The sequence below is a fragment of the Echiichthys vipera genome (assembly GCF_963691815.1).
Source record: "Echiichthys vipera genome assembly, chromosome: 2".
NCBI classification, from domain to species: Eukaryota; Metazoa; Chordata; class Actinopteri; order Perciformes; family Trachinidae; genus Echiichthys; species Echiichthys vipera.
The window spans coordinates 13,153,650-13,171,846 of record NC_139827.1 but is presented as its reverse complement, the minus strand read 5'-3'; the positions used below and the strand labels follow the sequence as shown (position 1 = coordinate 13,171,846).

Here is an 18,197-nt window from a genome sequence, read left to right as displayed (position 1 = left end):
GAGTTCATTCTTTTGTCTCTGTTAAAGCAGTTACAAGTTAACTTGTGAAATCAACAAAGAGACCAAATGAAATCTAATTTTTATATTTTATTCAATCTCGGTCTGAGAATGAGGAAACAAGACAACAAACACTGGACTTTAACTTGCAGGCTTGGTTGTTTTTTAATAAGTAACAAAAAATATTTCATTCTTATTCTACATATATCCCAAACCAGTCCTTCAAAATACAACACGCAATTATGTAATATCATTTCTGAACGATAATTCAAGTCTTCAAAATCCAGAAAATTACATCTTAAAAGGGAATGCAATCACTGAAATCTTAATAATATTTCATCTTCATCACTACTCCGGTTTCCCATCAACAGGCAGGTTGAAATGATCTGATCTAAAATATCAGTCGTATATTAAAATAATCCCATGCAGCATCACAATATTACAGAACACATGTGCTGACGAGGCTCATTGCATAGAAAGGGGACAATTTTGCTCCGAATATATGTATATGTATATTAACTCATCGAAAAATAATAGCAAATAGCACAGGAGCACCGTGACGTCATTTGCTTGGCAACAGTCGGGTGCATTTCAACCCTTTGTGGGTGCTTTGAGGATTACGCGCTTTCTTTTTGACGTATTTGTGCAGGTCTAGCAGCCGCAAACGCACCACTTTCCTTTTTTGAATTTCACTGACTGTGTGAGTATGCGTTTGAAAGTTGGAGGTACATTCACAGGTCCGCTGTTTATACATCCCATGCATGCAACCATCAAGTCACCATTCTTGTCTTTCCTTGCTTAAGCTTGATTAAAACTACAAGGTCACAGCATTATGATTAGGTCTAATATCAACTTGGGGCTGGGACAATAATAATAATAACAATAATAATAATAATAATAATAATAATAAATTACTTGAATTCCAAAGCCAAACTGTTGCTGAATAATTTGATAAGTTTGCATGAAAATAAGATTACTAAATTAAATAGATAAGTTACATATATAGCAAGACATGTACGTGCATTTATACCTGACAAAGTTACAGCATTAACATGTGCTGTTGGTCACAATCTGAACATTTCCACAAAGGCAATACGTTTCAGACAAAGGCTCAAGACCTGAGATTAAATGAAGACAGAGAGCTGAGAATAGAGAAAGAATAAGTCCATAAAAGCCGTGCTTCATACGGGGGGGGAAAAAAACAGAGAGAACAAAGAGTAACCTGCGTGATCCCAGAAAACTTCAGTCCAGTCAAGACGATCGAGGTGATCAAAAGGCATTGTGTTGAGTTCATGTCACCTGTACGGTGCTCCACACGCTGTCCTGTCAGACGTACTGCTGGGGTTTCTGTGGGACACTAGCAGCTGAAGCCAGGCTCTTGGCTGCCTCTTTGGCCTTCTCTGATGCGTCCTTCACCGTGCCCCTGAGCAGCCGCTGGGGCGTCTCTCCTGTGAGACCGAGAGCGTCCAGAGAGAGACAGACAGACAGGACAGAATGAGAACAACTTTAAGCCCTTTTCAGATATGGAATATGCAAAATTGTTGGCTTCATCAACATGCTACAGTGATGCCTTTTGGTTGTGCAGACATCGCTGAGTTTTACATTAATGTTCCTTATGGCTTTGCTCAGACATGACAGGACATTTACAGAAAAAGGCCCTGGGGGAGCGAGGTATCCGACACATGGTGCGTGAAGAAACATAGTACCAAAGTAAGTAACGTTTTCTCACAGGCTGCATCAGTGATGGAACTTAGAACGTATTTTTCTTTTGAAGGCTTAATTAATAACCATGAAGCTTGCCTCTTTTATAGTGTTTGACAGCACGCAAACAAGCTGGAAGTGGTTTTTGTGTTTTGCAGGATATAAGTTATTCATTGATGCTGTTGGTATGAATTAAAGTTGAAAATATAAGATTAGAAGGAGTACAACTGGTTCGATTATTACTGTGGTTGAACAAGGGCTTTTTTTAACCTCTTTTGTCCTGGTCCCACTGTGAGGGGGTATTATTTTTAGTAGAACCGATTCATTGGTCAGGCGATATCCAAACAAGCATGTGAGTATCTAGGTTTATGATTCGATATGAAAATCTTTTTTTCAGAACATATTATGCAGAAAACAATAGTTGGGCTAGTTTAGAAATGGTGTCATATTGATACAATTATTATTATTTTTAATTTCTAGAATTAATTGACAATGTATTACTTTTGTGAGTGATCTGACATAAGAAGAATCGCTCTAAAAATATAATATTGGCTCATTCACTGTGTCTATTTGAACCTGACCTCACTGGGAACACTCAAACTTAGTACCTCATGTGAGAACAACAAGAATCACTAAACAACAGAGCAATTTCCCTAAACCGTAAGAGACGAAAAGAGAGCAGAGGTGAGCAGCTTCCTTCAGACAAAGCAGCAGATATGTGTTTTTCCTGGGAGGACGGCTGCATGCAGGGAAAAGGAGAAACCTTTTTCATGTTTGTAGACTAACAATAACTAAAGAAGAAGAATTTATAGGGACCAAATACAAAGCAAACACAATGCTTTTCGTGCTGACACAGTTGATTCCTACATCATATAATCTTTTAAACAACAACAAAAACAATGTGCAAAATGAAATTATCACTGCATGCCTAAATGTTATTATCCACGTTATGGTCACCATGTGTGTTTTAGGAGGGGACAACAGGCCTCACTAAAGTTCAATTGGCTGAGAAATGTCATACTAGCAGCAGATTTTACTTGTTATTGTCAAACTGGTTTTAACAGGTTTCCTTTCCCGTACCGAAGTTGAGTTGATTTCTTGTGTGTGTTTGATTCACTGACTGTGTCACAGTCTGGTGCAGTGACACCGCACTAGCTGAAAGTGAAAGGAGACTGAACTCACTGTTCCTAAGAAAGCACCTTAAAAAAAGAAACTCAAATCCACCCTCAGGTACTTTCACAATATCAGAAAAATCTCAGCATTCCCATAGTTTCTGTTTACCTGTTAAGTGACAGTTATATGGGTGCTGTTTGTGTTCAGTCTCCTATGAAGGGAAAGTCTGAAAAAAACAGACCTTTGCAATGATTTCTACCAGGGGACGTCACATGAGGTCGTGCAATAGGGCTTTACAAAAGAGGTGGTGCTGTGGTATCTCAGGTGATTTCTCAGACACTGCCGGTCTGATTCTGATACAAGTGATTCATTGTACTACGGTGTATAAAACCTACCATTGTTCTTACATGGTGCTATAACCGTATTTCCCCACTGGGAATCCATTAAGGTGTAGCTTATCTTAAGTTGGTTTATCAATTGTGACATGTCACAATGATCAATGATCACTTGAATGTATGATTTTAGCAGTGGATGCCGGCATTAAAAAATACATAGATTGTTGAAGTCCATTCAGCTCCGTACTGTAAATGTTATGTTGGTGAAACCATTTTTTTTGTTTTTGCAGAGAACTTTGTAAACGCATTTACTGGGATTGTTTGGGATTTCTCTCTGTGGCTCAGTAAAACAGTGTAAAGCTATAAAAGGGAGCCGGCTTTATGAACTGCTTTCATTTTCCCAAAAGGTAATCTAAATGTAGCAGGTAAGTATGTTAGGTTCAGCATTAGCTATTTATCCGACTATAGATTTGCAGGCTAGAAAACATAAGATTCTAAAATCTAGTTCTGACAAAATACACATATAGTCTGTTGAATACAATGAAATCCAAGATAACCGGATTACTTGAGAGAGTTGGCATTTTTTAAAGGAGATCTTAGAACCAGTTGTTGGTACCCCAACAGATATTTCTCACCAATTCCCTCATCTTCATCCCTTTTTCAGCCCCGTTTTCCTCTTCCCTACCCTTTGTTTTCCACCTCTGTCTCCATGTGGTGATAAAACCCTAAACTGAAACATTAATGCACCGTTCTTCTTTACCACTGTCTGATAACATAAAGTGTTAATGATGAGGAAGAACTGACTTAAGAGCTGAGTGCTGACACAAACTGTGACATGAACTGGAAAAGCTGGTTAGCGATAGAGCAGTAACTAAAGGAACTTCACTGGCTGGGAAGAACAAGACTAGGATTACAAAGGCTGGGTGTATTTTTTATTGGATGATATTATCGATATTGTCTTATAAAGTCTCATTGAAACAATATCCCCATATTGAGAGTCATAGTTCTTTCTTTTTGTCACTCTAAAAACTCACGCATGAAAACACTTTTTACCCAATGGGATGAACATGAGTTGGACTTTTTACCATGCGAGTTTGAATATGTATTAACTTTCATCAGCTATTGACTGATATTGATGATGTAAGAATCGGTGTGATAAAGATGCCCAGTCAAATTTTGGATGCAGCACCGTCCGTTTTAATTAAATAACAGTGAGCTGCAGGTCGGCCGCTCCTTCAACATCACCTGTAATATCAGTCAAGTTAGCTAGGGTAATTATGCCTCTCTGAAAACTTCAGTGAACTTATTTCAGAGTTTTGCATCAGCTTTCTAGCAGTTGATGAGAGCAGCCATGCTAATTAACTCAATTCACTTAATTTATTCACAGCAAGACATCAGAAGAAGGCCGCTGAGATAAATGTCAAATTATAATACTGTATGTGACCCCATGAGATGAGCATTTTGTCCAACAGTCAATCTATTCTATAAAGGCAAAAAACAAAAAGCAAGCACAGACTAAGGTGCATTGCATGCAATCACAGCATGTCATTACTCTCGCTAACCTTTCCTGTCCCTTGTGCTCTCTATTCTGTTCAATCTGAAGTTTTTTATGGAATAGTTCAAAATAAACTGTATAAAACAGAAAAAACAACCACGTAAATAATGGCTTAACATTGCTGAAGCAACAACACCGGATGTCCTCTCTGTTCTATATCACTTAAACATTGACTATACTGCCATGCAATGGCAAACTGCAGTAATGGGCACGATTTTCATACAGCTTTGCCTCTACAGTATAACATATGATCTGTTAAATGTAAATGTAAACAAATGCAAAACATCATGCAGCATACGTGTAAAAAAAAATAATATATATATATATATTAAAATACTGATCAAGGTAATTAAATTCAATTCAATTCAATTCAATTTTATTTATAGTGCCAAATCATAACAAAGGTTATCTCAGGACACTTTACAAACTAGGTAAGACCACACTCTATGACTTATTTATGATAAACGGTGGCAACGAAAACCTTCCCTATTACAGGCAAGAACGTCAGACAGACCCAGCTCTGTGGAGGACGGCCATCTGTCTTGATCGGTAGAGGCCACATTCTTATTTTAAAGCTTCTCTCAAATAGATTTTTTTTCAAAGATGGTTGTGATTTTTAAAAATGTCATAGGGTTCAGTTTTTATCTCAAACAAAAAACGACATAAGGGTCAACTAAACTACTACTACCTACTTCTATACCAATGCTAGATCAACCTTTGAGTCACTTTTACTCTGTTTCAGTCTGACTGTTTCAGACAAATACAGTGTACACAACACACATGGGGAGACAGTCATAAGCTACACGGTCTACTGTGCGGGGCCCATATACGGCATCATGTGACAACCCTGGGCAAGGCCTGGGATGGCAGATGGATGCCCCACTGCTAACATACTTACCACAACGCTCAGCCTGATCCCAATCCCTGCAGTGCCATCAACAAAGGGGCATTGGGACAGAATCACAACAATGGGAGAATGCCCTTTCAGACAACAGTACGCTGCATCAGCACAACACAGTTTGTAGCACAACACTGACCTCACTCGTCAGGGATAACTGACAAACTTTAATGTTTTGTTTTTTCCGTCTGATGAACTGATTTGTTCATGATGAATAAAGGGTTGTGTTTTTTTTTTTGGGGGGGGGGGGGGGTTTAAAAAAAAAAAAGAGAAAATCCTCCAGCTTCTCCACTGTCAATATCTTCAGGTTCTCTTAAGACCAGTTCAGACCAAAGATTCGCAATGGGACAAAACCGTTTTAGAGTGTGGCAGGGAAAAGTTGAAGCGGTGTGAACTGGTCCATCTCAGCTCAACTCAAGCCAGCTGATGGCGTCGCCTGCGACTCAGCCTGTCCAGTCACAAGCAGCTGGTTTTAGAACACAAGCTATTAGAAAATTCCACTGGTCAATTCAGTTACACACTGTCAGCTTAAGAAAATGGCTCAAAGACCGCGAGAGAAACAGGGACTGAGAGCGAGGGGCGAGCAAGTTGTGGAGTAAATAAGGTGATAAATATCTCACTATCACTGTCCAGCTAAATCCAGCCACAAAAAAAGCCTGAAAAGTCAGAGGTTAGTACAGAAGTACAGAGACTCGTTATGGAGATAATACATCGTCTCGTCACATCGGTGCAAACTGGCAGGTTTTAGAACGTTGCGGGCCTGCACATTGCAACTAGCTGTAAGATTCAATTTGTCTCGCTGCAAATCTCTGGTCTGGACTGGCCTTAAGTCTTCTGTCATAATAAATTATTTGTGTTTTGGACTACTGAGTGGACATACCAAGACATTTTAAAAATGTCAATTTGGGTTGAGAGATAATGAATTTTTTTTTAAACCAAATATCTGAGATTTAATGGACCAAACAATAACCTAAGAAAATCAAGAAAATAATCATATTTAACTGATTTTGTTTTGTTTTTATTTTTGGGCTTCATCTACTTCCTGTGACTTGTTGTATTCTTAGAATTTGTATCATTATCATATAACTGCCCAATCCTATGCTGTGTTTAAGTAAATTCAAATAATTTAATTGCAAAAAAGACAGAAAAATATACTAAAAATCCTGAAACTTAAAAATAAACGGAATAATCAATAATGAATAGCACTGTTATTTTCAGCCCTAGTTGTGAGGTGCCATTTGTTACTGAAAATCCATATTTTACAGTCAGCGCCTTTAATTATCCTGATAACGTGGAAACACTTCAGTCTGTCTTTCCCCTATTCATCTCTCAGGGGATAGGCTTTTTTAAGTGTCCTTCATATGGTCTGCTCCACATTATTTATGCAACACTGACTGCCTAAATTGTTTTGGTCTGAGTCTAACTTCCGAAGTCTACGTTGTTTGTCACTGCAGTTGCCATGGTTTCGTATCCTTCAGCAGCCACAGTATTTTATTTCTAAGCAACAACAAGGACATTCATGCTGCTGACTTGAACCTGTATCTAAGACTAACATGTAGGGGTACATTTCTCCGCAATGCTCACTTTCAAATGCCGGAGTAATTACTGCTTCGAAGTATGGAGGGTAAACATTAACATTTGAATGACTGGGGCAGGCCACTTAAGTTTTTACTCTTGCCAGATTCATGAAAAAACATCATGAGGATGTTTAGCCATGGATCCAAAACATGTAAAATGTATAAATAGGTCAAATAAATAGTGTACAATGTTCTGCAGTCTACTGTTTGGTTTTGTTTTGTTTTCTCATATGAAAATCTCCTCTCCAGAAATAGCAACAGTTAAAAATAAACTGTTTTGTTTCCCCTCTTCTCTTTCCCTTGCACTTTTCTCCCGTTTCTGATGGTGAAGAGTACGTACCCTGTAAGTTGGACATGGCATATTCCAGCCCTTTCATGGCCTTCACCTGGTTGCTTTTGAATCGGGCCAATCCAAATTCCTGGGAAAAGACCGAACAGGAAATGGCTTTAAAAGGAAGAGACGTCTAAAAAACACAACACTTAGCTAACAGTCCTCTCATTCCTTTTCTCCGGGGATATCATAGCAAGCCTGGCATATTCCACATCTAATAATAACAATTTTCGGTTAACATATTTTTAGCACATTTTCACTTCTCCCCTCAAATCTCTAACTTCTTTATTTTGGTATTTGCACACTGCCCATACTATGTCCTACAAAACAAACTAGCTTTGTATAAAGACACTCAGAATAGTTCAACATGTCGATGTAAGCACCGGTAAATACTCTCTGCACAAAGAAGCTAAAAGTACCTGGATAGGTCTGGAGAAGCCGTAAACGTTTGAGGATATCCACGCCTCCCGTTTAAGCTTGGTGGTGGCTGGCTGCTCCACTGAGTCTTGGAAAATACAACGCTCTTCCACCGACTAACATGGGGGGGGAAGAAAAGGGAGAGCAAATAAGGCAAAGGACAAAGCTGTAGAACTCTTAATTTATAACATAATTCATTAGAGCTGAATAAATGTTTGATAACGTCCTTGAGAGCTCTTTTATAATGCAAACACATGCTAGAAACAAATAAATCCAGTACATTTTATGTAATAATATATACAGCAAAATACAGGCGATAATATTTTTTTATGGAAATTCTGCGATTTCATTTGGATGCTTTGATCAGACAATTTCTTTGATCACCATGAGTTATTTAGCTGAACTTTCGGTTGTGCAGTAGATTAAAAACATAAGCAGCATAAATCCATCCTGTATTAGCGTATAGTGTACAGCAGCGTGTGTGAAAATAGCACACCTTAAATCTGCGCATTGTATAAGTCATGTCAAGCTTCTTCTCCCCTGGGAGATTATTACACCTGAACAGCGTTCAAACACTCGCCTCCTTCGAAGATCAGGCTGGTTGAATTAATATTTCCTCCTCCCTTCTGGGGTTAGCAGCTCTACCTGACTGAACTGTGCAGTCATGGCACAGGGCTTTCTAATCTGCCAACATAGTTTACAGCACCAGGGGATGAGAAACTGCAACACTTACTAAGATCTCATCTCATCTCATCTTCAACCGCTTATCCGGGGTCGGGTCGCGGGGGCAGCAGCTTTAGCAGGGGACCCCAAACTTCCCTTTCCCGGGCCACATTAACCATCTCATTATTTCAAATTTGTGAATAGGAAATATGAATCTCAATTCTTGTATGAATCACTTTTTGCTAGAATAGAACACAGCTTTCCCAGGGCAAAAATATCTGAACTGACATCATCAGTGAGGTAATACAACAGGAGGTTATTATACACCCTGTTATTTTAGCTCGCAGATTAGGTCATCAGTTCAGCCAGGTCTTGGGGACATCGTAGTGTAAAATAATCTTACGTAATCAAAGGGCAAAATGTTTATACTTATTAAGAGCTGACACAGACTCAGGGTTATTAAATGAATGTTTTTCAAAGATGATATATCCTTATTAGAATGCTGTTGAAACATTGATTATATGTAATCACTTTACAACCAAATGTAGCCAGTTTTTGATGTCTTTTGATGTCTCCAAATCACCAGATGAAGGCTTACTGGCATTTGCTTTTATGAATATGTTATGTGATAATAGTTGGAGATTTATTTTCGGCAATCCAGCAAGAATCTCTACGGTAGAAGGAAGCATAACAGATCTGCTGCTATTGAATAAATAAATCAATAAAAGCAAAACATAATAACACCTTTGTAAAAGATTAGATATGGGCTTTTGACAATTTGGTCATTTTAGAAACCAAACCATGAAGATCTGGGACAGCAGTCAGATCAGTCTTCACAAGTGCTGTGCCCATTCAAAATGGGTCTGTTCGGAACGGGATGATTTGCTTGGCCTCCTGTATCGCTATTTAGCAACCCACGCCCCAGCAAGGCTAGAATATATGCGTCATTTGCCAGCAGTACCCAGCATACCGTTTGGCAGTGAAACAGTTAATAGGGGACCCCTCTCAACACCCTACACAGTGTGTACTACAAAATATCTCCTGTAAATCTCCAGAGCTCACACTTGACACTGCACTTCCTTGGGTCTCAAGTTCAGTGGGACATGCCAGTAAATTAAAACTTGACAGCTAGTATATCGATGCGAATATTTATTTTTCAAGAAATATTGGCAGTGTTAACACTAAATACAAAAAGGACAAATCAGACACCTCACCATGAGAGTTGTGTGGTTGAGGTTCCAGGTGTAGGTGGTCATTTTCCTCTTGACAGGGTCTACGATGGAATCCTCAATGATGTACACAGAGCGAGATATGCCGGAGGGGAAGAGCCGCTCTGCCCAGCGAGGCAGTCGATTGGTCTTCATCAGGAGACGCCTGGAGAGGAGCCGGTTGTCCGCAGTCACCTCCCGGTACACAACATCCTCTGTGAGAACATGGGTGCTGATGGATATAAAAACACACAGCCATGTTTGTCATTAGATAAGTCGTAAAACAATAGTCAGGTGCAATATATATAGTGAAACAGTTAATCATTCCTCCTGTTCACACTGGCCATTGACAGATCCCTCAATGTAATTGTTTGGTACAAAGTACATTTCAATGTTTATTTTAAGTGTATATGAGGCCTCAGAAGTCAGGGTTAGACAGATCAAGTGGATATCTTCCAAAGTTACAGATTTTTTTTGATAATTCACTCTTTGTGTTATTACACAAACACTGTGGAAGGACTTTCATAGAGCAAAGCTCTCTCAAGATCAGTCATAACACAAGCAAAACTGATTGACCACACACCTATGACTATGCTAAACTTAGTTTTACTTCACTTTTGTTTTTTCACAGTTCTCTATCTCAATCATGACTGAGGGCTCTTCTTAGTCGCAAAGCAATATACATAAGGTTCACCTAAATTATACAGTAGGATTCATCAATACACTTCACTCCATCCAGGCAAACGGATTACAAAAACGACATTCCTGCAGGGCCGAAATTCAATTCAATTCAATTCAATTTTATTTATAGTGCCAAATCATATCAAAAGTTATCTCAGGACACTTTACAAACTAGGTTAAGACCACACTCTATGATAAACATAGACCCAACAATTCCCCCGTAGAGTACGGGGGCAACGAAAACCTTCCCTATTACAGGCAGGAACGTCAGACAGACCCAGCTCGAAACACTCCAGGAACGTCATTTCATCTCCAAGGAGTTGAGGGTTTTAACAATATTGAAATAATAATGATGCGATTTGTTATCAACATTGCAAAGTGAACATTTGATACTGGGACCGCGCTAATGCATCAATACTGATCTGAATATGAAAAAAACATCCACCATATTTGTGATGAAGTTGGTTGAAATTACTGAAAATATTACAATACCTGAATGGGTTAGGGTACCTCTGCCAAAAAGCAGAGACAACATGGTCCCAAGTGCTCCAGATGTCTGTGTTACTAGAGAAATACTTGACCATTCTTCTCTCTCTGATGTAAAGGATGTCCAGAAGCCTGAACCCTGAGCTCCCTGGCTTCAGCTACAGAAGACAATGAAAACTCTGATGCTGACTCCATCCAAAATGTGGCTCAGTCCTACAAAGAAGAAGAGGAAGAGCTTTACTAAATATATCAAACGTCGGTTTCTGTAGCTGGAAAAGAAAACTTTATGAATATTATGAATACAGTTACAACTTTGTAATGTTCAATAATACATAAAATCCATCGATTGGGATACAAACAAAGTGGTATCATTTTGATATTTTATATTGTTTATTAATTTAAGATATAAATGAATAAAGCGTCAGAGATTTTTGTCATACCATTTTACTGTGGTAGTTAACTTCTCAGTGTATTTTGGTATATTAGGCTACTGTTGTCGATGACGCATATCAATGAGCAGGACTGCTTTATGGCAGTATTGGTTTTCAATCAATTTTGATATGATTTTTGTTTCATTGTCATTAAGGACCTTTATAACCAGCCAGAAACAGTCATTTCTGTCTGGTTATTTTATCCATAAACTTCTTCTCTACCGACTTTCTAGAATAATTGATCACAATTTATATCGATATCACAGAATAAGATTATTTACACCATGACAGAAGCTCGTATTCATATCTCTCACTCCTGCTACATATCAACATCGATAGATAGATATAGAAAACAACCTCTCAATTCAGATTAACGTATTAAATTATCAATACAACAAATTATTCCAACAGTTTTGTACTAACCGTATATACAGTACCAACCACACTACAAATGTTTTTACGGCTACATTCATGCTATTTTCCAGTGACAATTGACTTGTATGCTTTATGTTTGTTGTCCATTGTTATTGTTTACTTCTAGTCTGTACAGTACATAATAACAATAACCATAATAAAAAAGAATAATCATTTAATGAAAAGGGATATACTATTATGTTAAAGCAGGGTTACATATCATTTAACTTCTGCAAAATTACAGTAATCTGTAATTATCCTTAACGCCATATGTTCACATCAACTTCCATTGAAGTCTACATCTTCCAACAGCTCAATAATCATTTAGAAATGTTTTTTTTGGAAAACAACATGGCTTTTACCTCATACAGTTTGTATTTCTAACAAGGTAAAAGAAACATTTTTACACTTTACATAAAATCTATCCAGTATCTGTAACATCCAGATATGTGGATGTTAATTGTTCCTGCTTCTTTTGTGGATGCGCTGATGAAAGATTTATCTTCTCTTTCAATGTGAATCTACAAATAAATTTTAGTCTGATTTAAATTGTTTCATTTGCCATTCCCCCACATGGTCACTGATCATTTCTCTCTTAAGGATTTAACATGTTACTATGATAATAGTAAGGATAAGTTTCTAGTTCATGTGGTTCACTTTTTTATTTTACTGTGGAAATTGTCCATTCATAAACTTTACTTTACTGTGTATCCTATTACAATTTGTGTTGTATGTGTGTATGTATGAATATCATATGTATATATACTTAAGGTGATTTATTCTGCTCTCTGAAATTGTATTGTGTATTTGTACGTCTGACTATGGTTGTAATTTTTGATGAAAAAACAACAACAACATAATAAATTAAAGCTGAGTGATGTTATTACTGTTATGCAATCTGGCTTTACCTAACATTACTGTAACGTTAGCTCGGTGGCTAATGTGACAGCTTACAACATATGAACCACAGGTCTTTGGACCTTGGACAGCTAACACCTTCCTAAAATGGTCTTACATTGCTATGTTTCGCTAATAGTTAACATTTTTATATTACAGCTCAGACAGCTAGCTTACCATAACAATAACTCAACCAAGGTTAATTAACGTTAAGTCTATTTCTAAAGGGCTAAGTTTAGCTAGCCTTAAGGCTAAGTGGAGATAAGTTTAAACAGGTCTTTTCAGGAAACAAGAGAGATCTTACCTGAAATCACAGCTGATTAAATATCAGGCTAATAAATATCTGCGGGAAGGCAGCTTGTTGTGCTTTTAGCCCACAAATAGCTATGTTTTGACATCCATTATCCTACATGTGACAGACAGACAGCAGTGATGGTGGTGGGTCTGATTATGGAGGCTACAAACCAGCATGAAAGGCGCCTGCTGCCCCCTGCTGTACGGGAGTGTGCAACAGCATGTCCTCATGACCTGTTTCTGAAACACACTACACCCAGCAAACCCTTTAATACGCCAATTATTGCACTGGTGGCATTAGAAATAGGAGCCATGACGGAAAGTATTACAGACACATAATAAAATCTCACCAAGAGGAAAGTTTCTTTGGAATTCGCAGTTGGCTGGTATAAAATGGTACAAAGCCTGGTTATGCCCCTTTCCATTCTGCATTTCAAACAAAATCAGAGAGATTAAACTTTAAGATTTTGAATTGTATTTACCCTTGTTACAAATTAATGTCTAGGTTTGCTGATGTGGATGAAATGTGCACTTTTTGTCGAGATGAGCCGGAAACCATTTTTACATGTATTTTACATTCGCCCATTGGCATCTGTTTTTTTGGAGGGACATGGAAAACGTTGTCTACAACAAAACTAAATACATAACAATAAGGCCCAAATATATTATTTCAAAATTCTAACATGATGAGAAATCAGTTTGATTCATAATAAACCTCACGATTCTAATAGGAAAACTCCACATCCCCAAGAAGACAGTTTCCAAGTCCCTTCCTAACTTTAATGTCTTCACAGAAGAGTGTTGTGTTTTTATGAAAACCTTGTCACTGATGCTAAACAAGAAAAGCGAACACATACTATTATACTTGAACTCAATTTCACTTACCCCAGAATGAGAAGTGCCTTATCTATATATCCATTTAGTTTTTTTAAACTTTATATATATTTTTTATATATTTTATTCCTTGATCCCGTCCCTTTATATGTCTGTGCCTGTTTATATGAACCCTCTGATTGTTTGAACCCTCTGATTGTTTGAACCCTCTGATTGTCTGTACTTTTTTTTAATTGTGAAATAAAGATTTTCATTGAAAAAAAATAGGAGCCATGTCAAACAAATTTTACCATTTTTATTTAACATAAAGCATGTATTCCAACAAATTTCGCACTGCACTGCATCAAACAAATCATTTTTTGTGCTTTAAATTAGCTAAATTGTCTCTCTTTTTCTTTTTCAATTTAGAAATCTTTATTTAAGATTAAGAACAAGCAGTGAATCAGCAAAAACAAAATATGTTCATACAAATAAGAACAGCGTGCAAAGAATACATATCAAAAATGTAGCTAACAATATATTTAAAATAATAAATGAAGTACAAAAATAAATAGATTTAAACATAAATAAACAATGACGACAACAGTCAGAGTAGGTCAAGAAGGGCCCACAGAAAACAATTAATCAAGATAAGAATTTGTCTTTCAATCATTAGACCCTCTCTGACATATCAACGTGTCCCAAACCCCTGGTGTGTGACACAAGCTTTTTATTAGAAATGTATATTTCTTGTCCCAGACAAAGCTACTGGGCTAACAAAGTCTAGTAAACTGACTTTGACATTTAAATCACTGATGTCCTTTTCAAGGGTCCTTTGCTCTTGAAAATGAAGCCCAAATGTTTCGTTATGGTTTTGCCATCTAGTGGATAAAACTGGGCATGAACACCAACCATATGAAATTGTTGATGTAATTTTATCATTGAACTTTACTGTGTTACTTACACTTACTGTGTTACTTACATCTGCAAAATATTGTGTTATGAATATTTGATATAGGCTAAACTGAAAACTGAATAAGGCAGGCATGTGAACAAACCTGACTATCTGAGAGACTTTTTAAAAAAAAAGTTTTTAACTTCACTCTCAGAATTATTCAATGAGTTTAAATTTTACTCTAAATGGGAAAAGAAAGAGAAAAACATACACCTAGGTTGTACATTATTATGATCACTTTTATCATTTTAAAGAGTCAGATTTTAAATCATATTTGACCACCATGGAAAACGTAAAACTTAAAGATAAAAAATTTGCAAAACCTATTAGATTATGTAGATATTTTAAATGTACTCCCTTGGCTTAGCAGAGCCCATGCGTATCTCTTATTCTTCATTCCTTTTATATAATTTACTGTCTTTGTACATTTGAATTTAAGCGATTATTATTTTTATAGTTTAGAAACACAGTCTAGCATCGTGTTTAACTCCGAAACTGAAAAAAAAAACGTTTATATTGAATCTTTGCATGAAAATAAATAAAATAAGGGTTGCGCGTTATGCTCTGTCGGTTCAGTAGGTGTCGCTCTAATAGTTGTCACGTTTCCGCTCCTTACTCTTCTTCGTTGGTTTATTTGCCTGCAACGGGAAGTGTCCTCCATGGTGTCATTGCAAGGCTTTTGAGGTTGAATTATCCAGAAACAAACTATGTCTGGGTACACAGCAGACGAGAAGCTCCGTGTCGACCAGCTTACAAAGCTCCGGAGGCAGTGGCTGAAGGACCAGGAGCTCAGCCCGAGGGAGCCCGTGGTAAAGGCTAAACCTCCCGGCGCCGTCGCCAGGTTCTGGGCAGGCTTTCTAGAGCCCAAGAGCCTGTGGAGGCTTTACGTGAGTGCGATACACGGCTAACGCTAGATAGCAAAACAACCACTGATGATGACTACATTCACAGCATATCAGTAAACTAAGTGAACGGTTTACACATTGTCTGGTTAACATACATTACACTATAATGACGTTACAGTTAAATGTTTACATGCGCCCTCCAACGTGTTTTAACGACTAACCCAATGTATTGGTGTCCCGAAAAAATGATAAATATAAAAAGAATAATAATACATTTTATTGGAGGGCGCTTTCAAGACACCAGAGGTCACTTTACAATGCATAGAAATAAATATATACTCAACCTTATTTAACTTAATTGTACAGTTAAGACTTCTCCGGTTTGGGTCTAGGGATCGACTAATGCCGATACCGATTTTTTTTCATTAACTCTAGCCAATGACCGATACAGATTGGTGATTTTCTTGAGCCGATATTTGGAGTCGATACTACATTTGCTCCCTCAATTTACATCATAAAATTTACACAATGATAACAAATGTTCCAAGTCTAAATTTTCTAAACTTAATAAAGGCGTCTCCAGCAACACAGAGCTGCCTGTGGACACCTGCCTGTAAATAATGCCTAAAAAACTATCGGCAAACGCCACAGCCCTTTGGCCAATACCGATACACAGAGATGTATCAATCTATCACTACTTCGGTCCGTGTTTCAGCACGTGTTTAGTCAACAAAGCAGAATTGATACTGATTCAGTTTTATTCATAGTGCCAAATCATAATAAAAGTTATCTTAAGACACTTTACATATAAAGTAGATGTAGACCACACTTAATGACTTATTTATGATTTACAGAGACCCAACAATTCCTCCATTAGCAGCAGCAAGTCACACTATCTATAATAATAATAATAATAATAATAATAATGATAATAATAATACAAATATGTATATACAGTATTTTTCCAGCAATCTTGTGCACACACTGGCAGACCCAGCTCTCGACCAGCTGAGGGTAGAGTGAGTCAGACAGACACAAAGACAGACCCAGACACCTAATTAATGTACATGCACAACCTCCTCACCTGAAAGGTGTGATGAAATATGTTTGAAATATGCATTATCTGTTTGGTTCAGTCAGAATAAACACTGTGATTCATGATGTACTTATATATACAAATAACCTGTATCTAATGTGTATCTTCTTACAGACCTACAAAGCATACAGAGGGGGAGTGTTCACAATAACACGGCTGTTGATACCTGCTTGGGTTGTTCACTACTGTGTGAAATACCATATTTCCGTAAGTCAACAGAAATCTTAGGCATTAATAATGATATGAGTAAATAAAGGGTAAACTGAATATAGACCTATGTCATGTCAAAAAAGGTTGTACCTTTCTGGTGAACAGAATTTAATGATTTCATAAGCAGGACTCCTGGAAGTTGATGTGCAACTGGTTGGCTGAGGGTTTTTTTCACTGATTTATATCCCCTCTATGAGGTTTTCTTTTAGGCACTTGTACTTGTGAGTTCCTGAACAATAGCATGTATATTTATCTATCTACTGTTTTATTTTTTTATTCTGTTATGCCTTTCTTTCATACCACACATCCCCACATACTCAATTTATGCAAAGCACTAAACAACAACATAATTGTCCCACACAGGAAAGACCATATGGCATTGTGGACTTGAAACCCAAGCTGTTCCCTGTAAGTATTACTTTTTTATTAATTCTACCATTTTACCTCTGTGCTTGCTATAATCACTTTAATTATTATTTGTATTTTGTGTACAAACAGCAGAATATTAGCTTGCTCTCCCAGCCATAGTAAAATCAGATTGTCCCACAGTCTAATTCCATAATTAGACAAACAAGCCACAGTCCTGAGATGCTCTGACAATAACCTCTCTCATTAGAGATGTCTTTTTGGAGGGGGAAAAGTGTTTAAATGTTTTCCTTGTTTTTGTGTTAAGGGTGACACCATCCTGGAGACGGGGGAAGTTGTTCCCGATCTCCCTGAGACCCATGGTCATCACTGAAGTTGAAAATGTTCAATAATTTTCTCTTGTAAAAACTGTGTACATGCCAATAAAATACTGCGAAGTAAATTCTGAATATATGTGATAATAGAATTCAATGTTAATTGTGACCTATTACAGTGGCGATCATTCATGATTTTTGATGGTGCTTCCACAAGAGAGAGGTTTTAATATTTCTTAGAAAATATTTCCAGTTCACTGACAGATTGTGTTGGTTCAAGAGTTGCTGTAAATGTAAATGTTACTCCACTTGTTGGATGCTTTTTCCTTAGAAGCAGGATTATGAAATTGAATGCAAGTAATAAGTATTAAAATACCATAAACTATTAGATATTAGCTGAAAAAAAACGTTTGCAGTATTGTAAGGACAGCTGGACACAAATACAAAATGTTATGTTGGTTTTACATTTGAGATGTATACCAACGGTTGTATCACATATATATATATATATATATATATATATATATATATATATATATATATATATATATATATATATATATATATATATATATATATATATATATATATATATATATA

At 37.1% G+C, this 18,197-nt stretch overlaps 2 protein-coding genes across 3 annotated transcripts; one reads left to right on the top strand and one right to left on the bottom strand.

Annotated features, from left to right (window-relative positions):
* Positions 1–163: 163 nt before the first annotated feature.
* On the bottom strand, positions 164–13,139 carry prelid1b (PRELI domain containing 1b). 2 transcript variants are annotated; one of them, XM_083923937.1, is made up of 6 exons: positions 13,009–13,139; positions 10,969–11,175; positions 9,802–10,027; positions 7,927–8,040; positions 7,517–7,595; positions 164–1,445 (listed from the first exon to the last, which is right to left on the bottom strand). In XM_083923937.1, the coding sequence occupies exons 2-6, from the start codon at positions 11,058–11,060 to the stop codon at positions 1,324–1,326; spliced, it is 633 nt and encodes a 210-aa protein (XP_083780063.1). In that variant the 5' UTR covers positions 11,061–11,175; positions 13,009–13,139; the 3' UTR covers positions 164–1,323. The 2 variants fall into 2 exon arrangements, with proteins under 2 accessions (XP_083780063.1, XP_083780064.1); XM_083923938.1 differs by having other exon boundaries at positions 10,969–11,120; positions 13,009–13,080.
* Positions 13,140–15,408: 2,269 nt separating this feature from the next.
* Positions 15,409–17,728, top strand: ndufb6 (NADH:ubiquinone oxidoreductase subunit B). The gene is made up of 4 exons (XM_083924178.1): positions 15,409–15,653; positions 16,822–16,914; positions 17,281–17,325; positions 17,591–17,728. The coding sequence occupies exons 1-4, from the start codon at positions 15,474–15,476 to the stop codon at positions 17,654–17,656; spliced, it is 384 nt and encodes a 127-aa protein (XP_083780304.1). The 5' UTR covers positions 15,409–15,473; the 3' UTR covers positions 17,657–17,728.
* The last annotated feature ends 469 nt before the right edge of the window (positions 17,729–18,197 follow it).

Coding starts and splice junctions, on each gene's coding strand:
- prelid1b (XM_083923937.1), bottom strand. CDS start 11,060: ATGGTCAAGTATTTCTCTAGTAACACAGACATCTGGAGCACTTGGGAC. Junction 10,028..10,968: donor AGGTACCCTAACCCATTCAG/GTATTGTAATAT, acceptor TATATCCATCAG/CACCCATGTTCTCACAGAGG. Junction 7,596..7,926: donor GCTTCTCCAGACCTATCCAG/GTACTTTTAGCT, acceptor GTCTTTTCCCAG/GAATTTGGATTGGCCCGATT.
- ndufb6 (XM_083924178.1), top strand. CDS start 15,474: ATGTCTGGGTACACAGCAGACGAGAAGCTCCGTGTCGACCAGCTTACA. Junction 15,654..16,821: donor AGAGCCTGTGGAGGCTTTAC/GTGAGTGCGATA, acceptor ATCTTCTTACAG/ACCTACAAAGCATACAGAGG. Junction 16,915..17,280: donor GTGTGAAATACCATATTTCC/GTAAGTCAACAG, acceptor TGTCCCACACAG/GAAAGACCATATGGCATTGT.